The 14,547-nt window shown below is 40.9% G+C and overlaps 1 protein-coding gene across 2 annotated transcripts in view; it reads right to left on the bottom strand.

Moving 5' to 3' along the window:
- Positions 1–11,530, bottom strand: part of LGALSL (galectin like) — a 23,310-nt gene extending 11,780 nt beyond the window's left edge. Inside the window, exons 1-5 of one of the 2 annotated variants that reach the window (XR_014491373.1) lie at positions 10,389–11,530; positions 9,654–9,725; positions 9,445–9,533; positions 8,760–8,937; positions 1,602–2,218 (exon numbers count right to left, since the gene is read on the bottom strand). Coding sequence is in view for 1 of the 2 variants with exons in the window: in XM_083353999.1 (XP_083210125.1) it covers positions 2,075–2,218; positions 8,760–8,937; positions 9,445–9,533; positions 9,654–9,725; positions 10,389–10,421 (516 nt within the window). In the remaining variant the exon portion in view is untranslated. Of the gene's footprint in view, positions 1–8; positions 2,219–8,759; positions 8,938–9,444; positions 9,534–9,653; positions 9,726–10,388 lie in introns of those variants that run through there. The other variant, XM_083353999.1, reaches the window with a different exon arrangement.
- Positions 11,531–14,547: the final 3,017 nt, after the last annotated feature.

The following is a 14,547-nucleotide window of genomic DNA, read 5'->3' as shown; positions in this document are numbered from 1 at the left end:
AAGGCCTTGCAAATAGACTGGGGGGGGGTGATGCAGTTCCAGTATTTTTTAAATTTCAAAATATTTAAGGTCGATCACTTCTGCAACACACTACATCACTATAAACCAATACAAAGGGAGTGCAGAACTAATGACTCTTTTGGGTAGCCAATAATGGAAGCCATGTTTATTCTACAGATTTCTAGACTAAGAGACAAATTAATGCCTCTACTTCATTAACTGTGTTAGACTTGAACTCAAAGATCAGATAGGATAAGTTGACATTTGGATGCACAATAAAGCTACTGTATATAATCTTAAATAAGAAGATTCTTGCTCTGATTGATGGAAACGGACCTTCTTTATGATTCAAGCATAAATTATTTTGTTCTTTTTTTGCCTTTTAAAAAAAATTATACTACAAAAGTCTCCATAATAAATGTCTTTAAAAGTCCCTATAATACAAATTCTAAAAATAATGCAAATACACCTTTTTCTTCACACTATAACACTCAAATAAACCCTTCGTTGTTCACGGTGAATATGGTCCCACATGTGTAAATAAATTGCACTGATTTCTAAAGAAACAAGGGCGGGGGATTCACTGCATTCATTCATTCATTCATTCTGCAGTATAATTACAGCGATAACATAGTTATGCTCTTCAATAAAAACTACTATCTGTGAACATCCAATATTCCTATATTAGGAAAATTAGATTAAATTATAAATTAGGCCATTTATAAGGGATACATTTTTGTCCTTAGATGAGCTGAGAATTTTATCCCCTCCCTCAATCAGGACAGCAGCCACCAAGGGCATTGGTTTGCAAAAATGCATGGTGTTCTCAAATTCAAACAGAGCTATCTTACAATGTTTATTCAGAAATCAATTTCATTGCCCAGAAGGGGGCTTGCTACTGGATAATGAGTATAATAGGACTGCAGTCTGTGCATATCCCAACCAAATTAGAAATCCTTATTAACTGAGGGAAGGAATGAATTCCGACTACCATTTACAGCAAAATTACAACATACCAAAAGCAATTTCTGGTAAAAACATGACAATAATCTTTTGTGACATTGTGAGGGCACCACAAAAATATCCCCGACCACCTTAAGATAAACAGCAGGTATTTCCAAAATGATATGTTACTATAATATTGTATATTCAGAATGCTTATACTTTGCCCCTCTAAAGTTTCAATAATATCATTCCATTTTTCTGTTAATACGTTAACACAATGAGTACCAATAAATAAACCAGAGGAAAGCTCTTAAAAGATTGTATTAATATTGCATTGTGCAAAACATGTAATGACCTACATTCTATACACATACCCTGACTAAAATATGCAGACTAAATTCAGAAGCCATTATTTAGTTTCTACTTTTTCCTTGGCAATTCAAGTGGCCGCAATCCTGTAATTAGGTACACTACCTTCCTTTGATTCTGTGGGGTGAAGGAGCTGAGCATGTGCTAGACCACTGCCACAGTGTCCAGCTAACACTGCACCGTTAACATCTATGGGACCTTTGTTATTGGTTTGAATAAAACCAGCTATAGGCATTGAATAATGGCTTCCATATCTGGCCTGATTTTGTGATTGGTGTTACACTTACATTAATCCACTTAAGTGCAGGAGAACTTTTTTATTATGATGATGATGATGGTGGTGATGATGATTTGCAAAAAGAAAAGTCACTGTTGTAATAGATTTAGTATTTGATTCTCAAACCTGCCCTCTTTTTGGGAAGATGAATAGCTTATACAGTTTAGACAATGAAGTAACTCTTTCAAGATCCATTATAACGTGATTATCCAGCAGGGATAGGCTTTTTAGTTCCATAAAAGAAGGACGGCTCAGTATCTATTTATCATTAAGTGCTTTCTTCATTCAAATAAACAATAGTTCAATTCATCAACATGTCTTTTGCTGCTGAGAAGACAATAATGATCACTGTCTGGTAGCTGGGTGTCCCAAACGAAATTCTCATTGCTTCTTCAGACAGAGGCTAACAGAACCGGAGCCAATTTGGAATCTAAAATTTTGGTTATCTTTGTTTTTTTTTAATAATAATTTGAAAAACCTAGGTCAACCAAGTTTAGTAATCTGGAGGTCTCCATTTATCTTTATTGTATCAATAGCTGATAACTTCTCAATGCGATGGTAAAAATCAAACAGCTGGTGTCCATCCACGAATATTCTAAAACGAGGGTGTTCACACAATATTTCAACCTGTAAGAAATAAAAATATGGATGAGGAACACAATTTTAATTGGAACATTTTAAGAACTCAAAAGTAGCATTGATATAAGAAGTGCTATCTATCTGACATAGCTTTGACCATGGGGGATGAGGTGTTACCCCCCGTAGATAGGGCCCGCAACTTGGGCGTCCTCCTGGATTCACGGCTGTTTGGAAGATCATATAGGAGCTGTGGCCAGGGGGGCTTTTGCCCAGGTTCGCCTGGTGCGCCAGTTGCGGCCCTATCTGGACCGAGACGCCCTACATACAGTCACTCATGCACTTGTGACCTCCCGGATAGACTACTGCAATGCTCTCCACATGGGGCTGCCCTTGAGGACCACTTGGAGGCTTCAGCTGGTGTAGAATGCAGCCACGCGAGTTGTGATGGGGGTTTCCCGATACTCCCATGTAACGCCTCTTCTCAGTGAGCTGCATTGGCTTCCAGTTGCCCTCCGGGTGAGATTCAAGGTGCTGGTGATGACCTATAGAGCCCTAAATGGCATGGGTCCGGACTATCTTCGGGAGCACCTGCTGCCAGCATCAACTTCCCATCGTCCTGTGCGCTCCCACAGGGAGGGCCTCCTCAGGGTGCCGCCAGTCAGGGAGTCCCGGCTGGTGGCCCCCAGGGGGAGAGCGTTCTCGGTGGGTGCGCCTGCCCTTTGGAATCAGCTGCCTGTGGAACTCCGGATGGCCCCCGACCTTCGCTCGTTTCGCCGGGACCTAAAAACTTGGCTATTTGAGCTTGCCGGCCTGGACTGAGGGTTTTGGGTTAAGGTTTTAATTTAATTATTTTGGGGATGTTTAATTAAATTTTATTTTAACCGGTATATATTGCACTGTTTTAATTTGCCCTGTAAACCACCCTGAGTCCCTCGGGAAAAGGGCGGTATATAAATTGAAATAAATAAATAAATAAATAAATAAATCTATGTGGTTTGGACCAGATCACTCTTTTCCAAGAGGGCAGATGTCCCCTTTTGCAATCCAAGTTGACAGACACTGTGATCCATACAGAACTGGAAGGCTATTTGTGGCCAAGAAAAGAAAACCTGCTAACAGAATCTCTGGTTGACGTCACTAAAGCCCCCAAGTCAAATTCAGTTTCATATTTATAGTCAGAGAATAAGTATAGTTTCCCAAAGTTATTAACTCAAGTAGTAATTAACTAAAGCAAATGGAACAGTAAAATGACAGAACATAATCAAAGTACTGATGGGTTAAAAATTGTGTCACTGGGTGCATGGTGTAGATGAGGATGAAAAGGCACTATGGTACAATAACAATGCAGATAATGGGATATAAAGAAATACAACTGAATAGCTGGGGTATCTTCTTCAGCATGTTAATTATGAAGCTCATAGATAATATGCTGGCCTTTTTTTCTAATGCAAGTGTAAGTGCGCAAAGATCTAGTACTTAATGCCTCCCGTAACTAGATGGGAAAAGCATATCCATGACTTAGGTTTTTCAAAAAAATTTCCATCAGCCACGCTATACATCTTTTCAGAACATTTAAAGGAAATCTCTAGTGTAAATATAAATCTTTCTCTGGTTCAGTATTTAAAAGACAGATCTAATTGCTAACTGATGCAAATAAAAGGCTGCATCCAACCTCATGCAAGTCAACTTCCACAGGTGTGGTTGGAGTTTCCCATGGTCTCCTCACACAGAGTTAATTTGTGTGGATCTTATAATTTGTGCTGAAAGGTGCAGAGGAAAAAGGGAGAGCCTTATTTGCCAATTGTACCATTTTGCTACTAAATGAACACAGTTGGAGATTTGTTAAATATCCTGCTTTCTTCCAGGGATTCAAAACAGTAACAGATTTTCACCCAGTTTTACCCCACAATATCACCACTTGCTGCACTGACAGAAAATATCCAGCATCTGATCATCCATCAAGCTTCCATTTCTAAAGGTAGATTTGCTGTCTCCAAGCCTAGTTTAAAACCTTTAGCACTCTGTTGAACTTTCTTTACTCTTTAACACACTATTCACAATTCATTTTATTTGTACAATCCAATGAAGCAATAACTACAATTCTAAACATTTTCATGCCAGCTACCTCAAATTCAGACATACCGTATGTATATGAGTACTTAGTAACTAGAGAAGCAAATAACAACGTACTTGTGAAATCTTATGATATGTAAACATGAAAATTAAAAAAATAAAAATAAAATAATAAGCCCAAATTTGAATAAGGTGGAGATTTCATTCCCTCCAAAAAGAGTGGCTGCTGCCAGGACAGAAATAAAACATTATTTTATTTCATCTCTATTTTAATAAAAAATTAAGTATGACTACACTATAGTTACTGTATGTATTTAATAATCCCCCTTTACTGTTTTATTAACTATTACAATTTGTAATATGTTTTTGCTATCTCTTTCTTGGGCTTCTGCACAACTCTGAAAGTTTTAGGACATGCACTTCTATTATCACTGAATAAAAAGAGCATTCGATGGGCATAAACAGTCAAAGCGAAGCACTTTTAAACTGTGATCATTTTGAATGGAAGACGACAGCAAAATTTCATTTAGTCTTTAAACCTTTTTTAAAAAAAGGTCTTCAAATACCCATAAATAATGTTCTGGTCTCATCTTCATTATTCATATAAGACTACTTGAAAACAAATATTTGCCATACAAAAGAAAAAAAATCCTCAATTGCATCTTACTCGTAAATTTCTTCTCAATGCCCACAAAATTTAGAAGCAGGAACAGTGTTCAAGATGATTCCCCATATTTTCTTACTGACAAATGAGTTTTCCTTGTCTGATGACAAGGAATATCTCTAGTATTCCAAATGAAGTACAATTGAGCAGACCAATCAATGATCTAACATGTTGGAGTAGACTACCAATGATCATACTGTTGGGGATTACAGCAACCATCATCCAATAGATCTGGAAGATGCCTTATATCAGAGGTCCCCAACCTTTTGGGCACCAAGGACCGGTTCCATGGAGAGAGGTTCTTTCCGCGGACTGGAGGGTGTGTGGTTTTGTGTGCTGCCTGCATCTCACGGATGGGGCTTTGCTTGTTTGTGCAGACTGGTTGCTGGCATGCCACAACCCGGTATTGGTCCACGGACTGGGGGTTGGGGACAACTGCCCTGTATTATACCCTATAACTGGGGAAGCCCACTGAAGAGTATAATTACTTGCTGGAAACTCCATCACTGATCATTGCTGGAAGCGTTAATGATTCACAGAATACTATACCAAACACATACAAGGAATCATCTTCATTTCTACAACCATAAGGCAACAAAATCCGGTTCTCAAACCCAAATGATAGTTTGCTTAAATTAGTGATTCTCGTGGTATGGCCTGGGTCCGAGAGCCCTTTAAGGGGTTCACAAAGTTAAATACATATTTTAAAATTACTCAAGTTTTCCAATATAGTAAACATCGAAAGATATATAATGTGTGTAAACCAAAGCTCTTTGTGATTCTCAATCATTTTTAAGAATGAAAGGGGTCCTGAGACCAAAATGTTTGAGAACCACTGGCTTAGATTATAAAAACATGCTCTCTATGGGGTTACTCTTGAAGATTGTTTAATAGCTTATTGTAACAAGATTATTAAATGGCCCGTGTAATAGGGTACACTGGGCACTTTTCAAGTAGCTACATTATTTACTCTCCATGAATCAAATTGAATATGCTAGTTTTAAGCTACAGATCTCTAAGATTAAGGTACCTAAGGAACTGCCTTCCTCCATTTTGACCCCGGATGGCCACTTGGATCGGCATCAAAGGTTCTGTGGCAGGGTGTTCTGCCAGCTGATAAAGTGATTGATAAAATGAATAAATGGAGTTTTTTTTAAAAAAAATAACAGCCCACTAACTCCACTCTTTTCCCAACAGTCTTGCTTGTCCGCTTGAGTAATTCTTTGCCTTTTTAATGTTGGACTTGGTAGCTATTGGCAGTGCTTCAGATTTACTCTTGCTGACTGTAATTAGATTTCTTCCTTGTATTTGTTGGTGTGGTTTTTTTTGTCATTCCAGCTCCTTTGAGAGCATACTAAAGACTGATCAATGCAAAATGATGCCCTCCTTTGCTCTTGACTCCTCAAACAATATATTGTGTTCATGTCCTTAAATCAGTGTTGGAAAGCAAATGCAATGTGGCTCTTAGGATAACAGTAACATTACTAGAGAAGTCCATACAATCAATGGACACTAATGCAGGACACGTTTGGTTTAGATAGCTATTCTGAGCTAACTTCAAATCTGTGCATACCATTTATCCTGTGTTTTAAAGTATTTTTTCTTCCTCACACTTTTTTAGAAAGTATAAAACAACGATAAACAATATTGAATGTTGGTTTCTCACAAGTTTCCACTGAGCATTACTAAGAACAAAGCAATGCATTTTATATATAAATAGATCTAACTGATCTCCACCAACAGACATGGAATCACATAATTCCAAGCTGCACTATTCACAAAGGAATTAAAGCCCAGTTTGTAAAGCATAAACTTATAATAGCATGGGGTTCTGTTTTTCTGTGTTGTTCCTTATATGGCACTGTTTCTCATCATTATCCTACAGAGCAGATTTCTGCTCATAAAAGATACTGTAATTTATCCATGGGACAAGTTACCCCCCCACCCCCGGGGAGTACTGTAAGATATATAAGATACGTAAGAAAAACTTACAATTTTTTTTTAAAAAAAACATTATTTTTCCCCTTCTCATTCCAGCCCAATCAGTCATCTACTGTAGGAATGAATGTCCTTCCGGTCAGCTGGCAAGAGAGATCTGTATGCGATCACCAGAATTAAGATATAAGGGCAATGCTGTTGAATAACTATGTGAAGTTTCTGAAGGTCAGCACAGAGAGTGAGGCATCATCAATACACAGATGATACCCAGTTAAATATTCCATCACAGCAAGAGACCCTCTAACCCAGCAGATAGAGGCTGTCAGCATCTGGAGGAGAAAATCAGACTAACACTGAACCCCAGTAAGATAAGAGTGAATATGGATCAAAAATCTGACTAAGATTGGATGTAGTCTATCTTTGACCCTGGGGATCCTTTTATACCAGCAGTCCATGTTTGAACAGCAGGTAGATTCCATGACAAAGTTGGGGTTTGTCATGTGATCCCCTTTTGTGATTTTCTGACGAAGTCAGTGGGGAAGCCACATAACTGCATTATTATCTTAACAACTGCAGTAATTCACTTAATGATCTTAGCAAGAAAGGTCACAAAATGGGGCAAAACTCACTTAACAACTGTCTGGCTTAGCAACATAAATTTGGGGCTCAATTGTGATCGTAAGGCAAGGAAACTCACATTTGTGTGTGTGTGAAAAAATAGCTGCTTTAATGATTTCCACAATACATCTTTAATACATTATTTTCACAATACATCTTTAATGCTGCTCTTATAGCAAAAGCATCCTTTTTCTAAGAATCATGGAAGGCCTGAATGAATAGTGGAGAAATGGTTTTTAAAGTGCAGACCACTCTAAAATCTAGCTTTCCATTTGAATCTAATGCTACGACAGCATTGTTTGTTTGCGGGTTATCTATCTTTATGTCAAGAATCTAAGACTGCTTTTTATTTGTATGTGCATCTGATTGTATTACAGGTAGTCCTTGACTTACAACAGTTCATTTAGTGACTGTTCAAAATTACAACAGCATTGAAAAAAGTGACTTATGACCATTTTTCACACTTACAACCCTTGCAGCATCCCCATGATCATGTGATCCAAATTCAGATGCTTGGCAACTGGTTCATATTCATGACAGCTGCAGTGTCCCACGGTCATGTGGTCACCTTTTACAACCTTCTGACAAGCAAAATCAGTGCCAGGTTATTAATTTATCAACTGCAGTGATTCACTTAACAACTGTGGCAACAAATATAAAATGGGGCAAAACTCACTTAACAAGTATCTCACTTAACAACAGCAATTTTGGGCTCAATTATGGTCATAAGTCGAGGACTATCTGCATTACACCCCTTTTCTTTTATTATAATGAGATGGCATAAAGGAACAAAATAAGACCAAAATACATAAAGCATGCTTTAAAAAAAGTGTTAGTCCTATGGCTGTTATAAGAAGCTAAACTCACCCCATGAGATCTCTAATGGCACTATACGAAAAGCACTTCAACCGAGAATAGTGAGACATTTTATACCCAATGAAACAAAAAGGCATGGAGACAATACCAATGAGTATAGAAATCATGTGGCAACCACTTCAAATAGTGGCATGTTTTAGTGTTTTTAATTCATGTTTATAATAACCACACCAAGAAAGTTCCTGTGCCTCTAAATATTACCATCTTTTATTTGCTGTCATGTTCCTATATCTGGATTGAATAAATTGCCATCAGAATGAATGTATGTGTTGGTGTTTGCATAATATTACATTCTAAAGATAAAGTCTACATACGGTTATGTTATTTAGAGGGTAAAAATTAGCACTGAAACACACCCAGAACAGAATCATTAAAATTACATCAGTGTCAGTGGTTAGTCAATAAACTCTCAGCACTCACCCTGAAGGGCTGGTCAGGGATAAATGGGAAATATGGAAGAGACGACTGCTCTTCTCCCCATTCTCCAGATATGCAGGAATTCCTGAGGAACTGTTTATCTGAAAATAAGGCTTTCAGTTCAATTGCTATATCGGCAGGAGGATCTTCTGAATCTCCACACGTAAGACTGATGTCAAAACTGTAAAAAGCAAGAACATTTCTTCATTCACCCCAAACAAGCCAAGAAATCCAAGATGCAGCCTACGTATAATAAACAGATGTCTTTCTGTCACTGCCAACAGTAATCATAGTTAGTGTTGTTTAGGTTTCAACTACACCATTCTAGTTTGTATCTTCCGTACTGCCACTTCTCAACATACTTGGTTCCTTCACCCCCACCCAGGAGATACTCTCTATCCAGAAACCATTGTGAAGCACACCTCCCTGTGCCCATTTATAAGAAATCTTCCCATATTAAAAACATTACATCTATATCTGCCTCCTCCCTATAGGTCAAAAACCGAGGTTCTATATTTACAACTACAGATAAAAATAACTGTCCTCGGGAATGATGGATGTTTGGCAGCTACATTCTTCTTGTGGGAACACGCTTTTTCTCTCGTGGTTCTTGGACAGAGAAGGAATGCATGGTCAGGGATGGAAAAGCCCTGCCAGGGGAAAGCAGGCAGGGCCTGTGTCTTGTTACCTCTCTGGGTTGAGGTCCACGATGCCCATTACCACGACTTTCTTGCCTGGCCTCATGCCTCCTTTGATGTGCCCACAGAAAGGGACAATCTGGAAAAGGATTGCAGGGAGTCAAAATGAGTAGCCTCTGATTACAGAGTGGAAGGAGAAGGGGGCCAGATCAGGCCTGATTACAGTAAGAGAGGGAGAGAAGGAAAGCAAATCCTTTACCAGTCTTGGAAAATACACTTCGGCTTGAACTGGGGATCCCAAAGAGTTGTTTAAAAGTCTGTCCTCTATTTTCTAAAAGCAAAAGCAAAAACAAAACAACACATTCAGACACAGAAGGCACTCTTTTGTGTTTAGCCCAGAGACGGATGGAAAGGGGAAGGGGGGCTGAGCAACAGAGCGCCAATTTCATTTCAAGTCTTGAAGAGAGAATCCATCTTTTTCCTCCAGCCCTTTCGCAAAACAAAGGGTGTTGCCTCCCAATTCCCCAGCCAAGTCTTCCAGGTACAATTCATGTCTGACTGCTCAGATCCATGCACCCCTCCCCCGCTCCCCATCTATTCATCTCACACACACCTGATCATCCAGGTACAAAAAAACAACAACCGTAAAATACACTCATCTTCGCACCGTACACACCCCGGCAGGGGGAAAGGTATAAGAAATCGCGGGGCTAGAGCTCAACCCCCCCCCCCGCCCAGCGATTCCCCACCGCCTTTCAGTCCCCGAGGCGTTTTCTTGGCGCCGCTGCAAACAGGTCCCCCCTCCTCCTTCTCTCGAGATCCCGATCCGCAGCTCCCCTCTCCCAGCTCGAATCCGTCGCTAGACGGGATCTGAGGCGAGAGCCCCGCAAGACCCAGGCGCCACCGACCGACCCGAAACACGCCCGGGTGTCACCGCCGCTCACCTTGACGGCCGGGACAGCCGCGGAGGGTTTTAGGAAAAGGGGCCACTTACCACCGCGTCCCTCTCAGCCACCGACCCCGCCATCTTGTCAAGACGGTGCAACGAGCGCTTAAGCCGCGATCGGCTGGTGGAGGAAGAGGGGGAGCTGCAGAACCCGGCTTAGACGTGCCTGCCGAGCGCTGGCCAAGAGGCATCCGGAGCTGAACTGGCAGGGAAGCGGAGAGAGAGAGAGGAGGGAGCCGGAGGGGGAGGGACGGGGGCGGGAGCTAATCTCGGCTGTCCCGAGCCCGGGATCCGGGAGGCATTCTCCGCAAATCCCCCAGCCGGCGACGCCGCCCGAGGTTGGGGATGCAGCAGCAGCAGCAGCAGAAGAAGAAGCGGCGCAGTGGAAGATGAAGACGCAAAGCCAAGCCGGCTGCTCTGCCTCCCCGGCACTTCACAGAGCCCTGGCCCGGATTTCAGGAAGCCCAGTGTTGAAAGGAGCCGGGCGAGGCCGGCGGCGGTAGCCCAGGCTGTTGCAGCTTCTTCCGTTCGTACTTGGCCTCCGAGCTGGTTTTGCTGCGGGAAAGCAGGAAGAGAAGGGAAAGCCGCGGTTCTGGAAAGGGGGCACAATGCAGCCCGGACGGCCTCGGGAGGTGGCAGTGGCGGTTCTAAATAGACTCGGTGAAGGAAGGAAGCCGGCTCGGCTGGGAGGCGGAGCGGGCGGGGCGCAGTTTGGGCTCCGCCGCTGGTAGAACGAGGTGGGCCTGCAAGACGCTACGAAATGCCTAGTGACAATCTTCTTCTTTTTTGATTTACCGCCTTGTTTCAAATTCAAGTGTTTTGGAATTTAAGCTTTTTTTAAAAAAAACAAACCACCACCACCACACCGGATAGCCAGTACACGTGTGTAATAAACAAATTACTCTATAATAAATACTAATTAGAACTAGTAGGTAATAAATTGCTTTTATTTTTCGTGGTTGATAATGCAATCATTGGCCATTTAATGACTTCAGTTCATTTTTTTTAAAAGCACCTCTTGATGGCGTGATTTACAGTAGCTTCTTATGGGAAATTCATTTTTTTTTGCTAAAATCACCTGCTTTTCCCTTCAGATGTTTAAAGCCTTTACAACTCCTTTTGGTTAACTTTCATTCAAGAAGACAGACCAGAACAAACTTTCTGCCGCCTTTGGCAAACATTTGGAAACTAAAAGTAATGATACTGCCACCAGGTGCTGACTGGGGCCTGTACTCAAAGCAGGTTATTTTTGCATTAGCTGTGAAATTTAAAGGGCTCCATCATTTTGTATAGCTCAGCAACAGAATATTTAAAGGGCCTTCAATCTCACTGCTGAGACCGTTGGGAGAAACTACATGGGGAGACAACTCAGTGACCATAGGCACCTGCAGACTCCCTGCCCACCTGAATTTATTTTTTTAAAAATGAAATAAACTGGAATTCTGCAGTGTGCCAGGGTGTGGTATTAACCTCAGACTAGATAAGCAAAATTAAAAATTAAAGTGATTGTAGCCCAGCGCTTTGGAAGTTTGCCTACTTGTCTAGCAGAAAGTCACAAATAAGTTTGGGTAGACAGCCTTCTAGGATGCTAGAATGATAGATTAATTTTTACAGCAAGATGCATATGATTAAAAATATTTTTAATTCATCAGTGAACCTCACAAGATTGATTCCTAGAAAACCAATAGTTGGGTACGTTTATTGTACTAGATATTTTGGGGACATTTGGAATGTGTTTCCAATGTTTCAGGTGTGGCCATTGGCCTCAAGAGGTTGCTAATCCCTCTCCAGATCAGGGATTGGGTGGCCTATGCCTGGTCTGTGTCTTATTGAGACCTTTAAAATATTTTAAGGTGAGATGTTTATGCAGCTATTGTTTATTAATTTCTTAGAAATCATTAAAAGGTAAAGGTTCCCCCGCACATGCGTGCTAGTCGTTTCCGACTCTAGGGGCCGGTGCTCATCTCCGTTTCAAAGCCGAAGAGCCAGCGCTTGTCCGAGGACATCTCTGTGGTCATGGCGGCATGACTAGATGCCAAAGGCGCACAGAACGCTGTTACCTTCCCACCGTTGTGGTCCCTATTTTTCTACTTGCATTTTTACGTGCTTTCGAACTGCTAGGTTGGCAGAAGCTGGGACAAGTAACAGGCGCTCACTCTGTTACGCGGCACTCGGGATTCGACCTGCCAAACTGCCGACCTTCTGATCGACATGCTCAGCGTCCTAACCCACTGAGCCACCGTGTCCCTATAGAAATCATTAGTCTACAGTATAAAAAGGTAAAGGTTCCCCCGCACATGTGTGCTAGTCGTTTCTGACTCTAGGGGCCGGTGCTCATCTCCGTTTCAAAGCCGAAGAGCCAGTGCTTGTCCGAGGACGTCTCCGTGGTCATGTGGCCGGCATGACTAGACGCCAAAGGCGCACGGAACGCTGTTACCTTCCCACCGTAGTTATTTTTCTACTTGCATTTTTTAACGTGCTTTTGAACTGCTAGGTTGGCAGAAGCTGGGATGAGTAACAGGTGCTCACTCTGTTACGTGGCACTCGGGATTTGACCTGCCAAACTACTGACCTTCTGATCGACAAGCTCAGCGTCCCAACCCACTGAGCCACTGCGTCTACAGTATAGGGATCAACAAAAAAAGTCCCACTTGGGTATCTTCATTATTGTGTAGTTTTGGAGGTCTTTGAATTGAAAAATGGTGTGGAGATTATAATCTAAATTAGCATTATTTCAGTACAACTTTGCAACAACTGTACAACTGTTATTATACACATACATTAAGAAAGAAAAAAAGAAAGCAGAATAAAAGCAAATAAGTGCAGAAAAGAAATGCAAAATGCAGAGAAGAGCAACAAAAATAATTAGGGGACTGGAGGCTAAAACATATGAAGAACAATTGCACGAACTGGGTACGTCTATTGAAAAGAAGTACCAAGTGTGACATGATAGCAGTGTTCCAATTTCTCAGGGGCTGCCACAAAGAAGAGGGAGTCAAGCTATTCTGCAAAGCACCTGAAGGCAGGACAAGAAGTATGGAAACTAGCCAAGGAGAGAAGTAACCTAGAACTAAGGAGAAATTTCCTGACAGTGAGAACAATTAATCAGTGGAACGCTTGTCTTCAGAAGTTGTGGGTGCTCCATCACTCAGTTTTTAAGAAAAGATTTGATAACAGTCATTTGAAATGGTATAAGGTCCCCTCCTTGAGCAGGAGTTGGACAAGATTTCCAAAGTTCCTTCCAAATTCTATTCTATATAAAATTAAAAGCATTATAAGCATTTATTAGATTCTTTAAAATATGTGATCATAAATCGTTTTTTAAAAAAATTCACATTGCCTTTGTTTTAAGAAATAGCATCAAATCTATCCCTCTGTATCCATTATTGAGTCATAATTGGCATTATGAATGTTCTTTCCTGAAAGCTGAACTTTGGCCAACTAGGTCATCAACATCCATCCTATCTGGTCCCTCAAGATTCATAGTGGGCTGTCTCCTCGTCTTCTCTTTGGTTTTACTATTTGAAAGAGAGAGATATTCTCTCTAGTCAGTCATGATCCTGCATCAGGATAAGCATGATTTTGTATATTGTGAAACAATGAATGGGAATTGGGGGTGGGGGGGGGTCGGTTTGGAGTTTGTGTTGATTCTCCCTACACACTCAGATGCACATACCACAATGAAAATCCAAGAGCAAAATTAAGGAATATTTTCAGATTGTGAAAAAAGGAAATTCAGTCATATCCATAAATATCTATATCTAATTGCAGGTAAATTTGTCTACTGACAGACATTTGTTTTATCTTTTAATTTGTCCAGTCTTAGGCAAAAAAAAGCTGAAAAGGACATATAGGAGGACTGTTGAACTGCTGAATGGCAGTTGCCAAGAACAAGCAACTGATGATGCTGTCTGATGATGCTTTGAACTTCACATACAGTATTTCTCCACTAATTTAGAAGAACTACCTATGGTCATTTTTATGATCATTACAAAGATAGGTTTTTACAATATGGGAGTGTTATCTAGCCAGTTTGGTCTAGTAAGAACCAGTTTTTTAAAAAAACCATTTTTACACACATTAACAGCTAAAGGAAAATGTTACATTTTTCCTGCTCTGACCATTCCAGGATATCCAGGTAGAGAGGGAAAGTAAGTCTGGAACAGATTTGCTTCAGGCTTTCCAGGTATCTTGCTTGTCTTGGAAG

Source organism: Vipera ursinii, assembly GCF_947247035.1.
Source record: "Vipera ursinii genome assembly, chromosome: 1".
NCBI lineage: Eukaryota > Metazoa > Chordata > Lepidosauria > Squamata > Viperidae > Vipera > Vipera ursinii.
Note: the sequence above shows the minus strand (reverse complement) of the source record. Positions and strands in the feature narration are given on the sequence as shown.